Source organism: Drosophila guanche, unplaced genomic scaffold (genome assembly GCF_900245975.1).
Source record: "Drosophila guanche unplaced genomic scaffold, DGUA_6, whole genome shotgun sequence".
In the NCBI taxonomy this organism is placed as follows: domain Eukaryota; kingdom Metazoa; phylum Arthropoda; class Insecta; order Diptera; family Drosophilidae; genus Drosophila; species Drosophila guanche.
This window is the reverse complement of record NW_022995783.1, coordinates 1-1,306: the sequence shown is the minus strand read 5'-3', so window position 1 is coordinate 1,306 and position 1,306 is coordinate 1. Positions and strand designations below refer to the sequence as shown.

The following is a 1,306-nucleotide window of genomic DNA, read 5'->3' as shown; positions in this document are numbered from 1 at the left end:
TTATATTATTATTATTATTACCCGCCTGTAGTCCCTGCCAGATATATATCCATGGCTTTCTTATTTAGGATTACCGTCTCTCGACGCCTGGGTATTGGCTGTATGTTAGGCAGCCGAGTACCGTTCACTGCGTTAAGGCTCATATCAGAGCTTGTAAAATCATCAGAGTGATAATAACTAGGTAAATACACCCAATTCCGTACATCTGCCGCCACGTCACTGGGGGTCGGGCGGGGATCGTCGGGCGAGACGACCATTTGGGTGGTCCCACTGGACTGTGATGAACTTGTGATGGTTATGGCACTGTCATGCCTAGCTACCGACGCCGGCGACGAGGACAAGGAGGACAGATTGAGCTCATGATTGTCCAAGCCGCGGTACAGCCGCTTCCGTTCGCGCTTGGGTTCCATCGGTTCCTTGTGTTTCTTACGCCAAATTACGAAAGCTTAGAGATAGAAAAATATAAAAGAAGTAAGCTAATCCTGTGATCGAATTTATGTTTAAAGTGCAATTTTACCTCGATCAATATTCTTGCGCGGCTCGCGTCCGCACAGATCTGGTTTGAACACGTAAAAGAATGGGCGTAAAAGGTGTAGGTACTGTTCGAAAATATATTGCTGTTCATATATCGATATATCGATACATACAAATATCGCTGGGCGATTCTAAAGTGCATTAAAATGTAAAATATTCAACAATATGGCTTAACCACCGAATCTCACGGCCCGAGAAGTGCAGCAGGTATTTGCAGAGATTCTCAGCCATGGCGAGGACATCACCTGGGATCTGTGAGTGCCCGCCCAAAAATCCTTTGTTCCTCACTTAAAATCTATAGATGGCCAATCCCTGACCTAACAGATTGCTGCAGAATCAACGAGACATTCTGAAAAGGAAAGTTCGAGAAATATTTAATCAGAGACATAAATAATTCTGGACAACGTTTGGACTCTACGTAAGCAGACTCCGCGAAACAGCAGCTCCGTCACTAATCCAGACGTACATACATAACTTTAGGTAAATGCGCCAACGGCCAGTCCCTTTCTGCGTTGTTCTTTGCGGTTATTGTGAATGGAGTGACCGACTTGAAGGAGGCAGATAATAGCAGATCACCCAGTTTTCCGCTGCCGTCGCTGCGATGGTAATGTCGTACATTAAAGTAGTTTCAAATTGATCCAATTGCATATGCCTATCACTATACTACTTTCAGCCGACACGGATGGAGGGATGAGCAGCAGCCCAGACTGTTGCGGTATGTATGTGGATCAAATCGGGCTCTTTGAGGACTGCGATGCATACTTAAAGCGCA

General features: G+C 45.4%; 2 protein-coding genes and 1 long non-coding RNA gene across 3 annotated transcripts in view; 1 reads left to right on the top strand and 2 right to left on the bottom strand.

Moving 5' to 3' along the window:
• The window catches only part of LOC117591463 (acyl-CoA desaturase), a 16,145-nt gene extending 15,588 nt beyond the window's left edge, over nucleotides 1–557 (bottom strand). Inside the window, exon 1 of the mRNA XM_034284747.1 lies at nucleotides 553–557. The gene's annotated coding sequence lies outside the window, so the exon portion shown is untranslated. The remainder of the gene's footprint in view (nucleotides 1–552) is intronic.
• LOC117591470 lies at nucleotides 7–578 on the bottom strand. Its single transcript, XM_034284754.1, has 2 exons — nucleotides 518–578; nucleotides 7–445 (listed from the first exon to the last, which is right to left on the bottom strand). Exon 2 carries the CDS (start codon nucleotides 408–410, stop codon nucleotides 18–20), a length of 393 nt encoding a protein of 130 aa, XP_034140645.1. The 5' UTR covers nucleotides 411–445; nucleotides 518–578; the 3' UTR covers nucleotides 7–17.
• Nucleotides 579–658: 80 nt separating this feature from the next.
• LOC117591471 lies at nucleotides 659–1,286 on the top strand. Its single transcript, XR_004574395.1, has 4 exons — nucleotides 659–788; nucleotides 859–952; nucleotides 1,015–1,138; nucleotides 1,208–1,286. It is a non-coding gene; the product is annotated as an uncharacterized LOC117591471 (long non-coding RNA).
• Nucleotides 1,287–1,306: the final 20 nt, after the last annotated feature.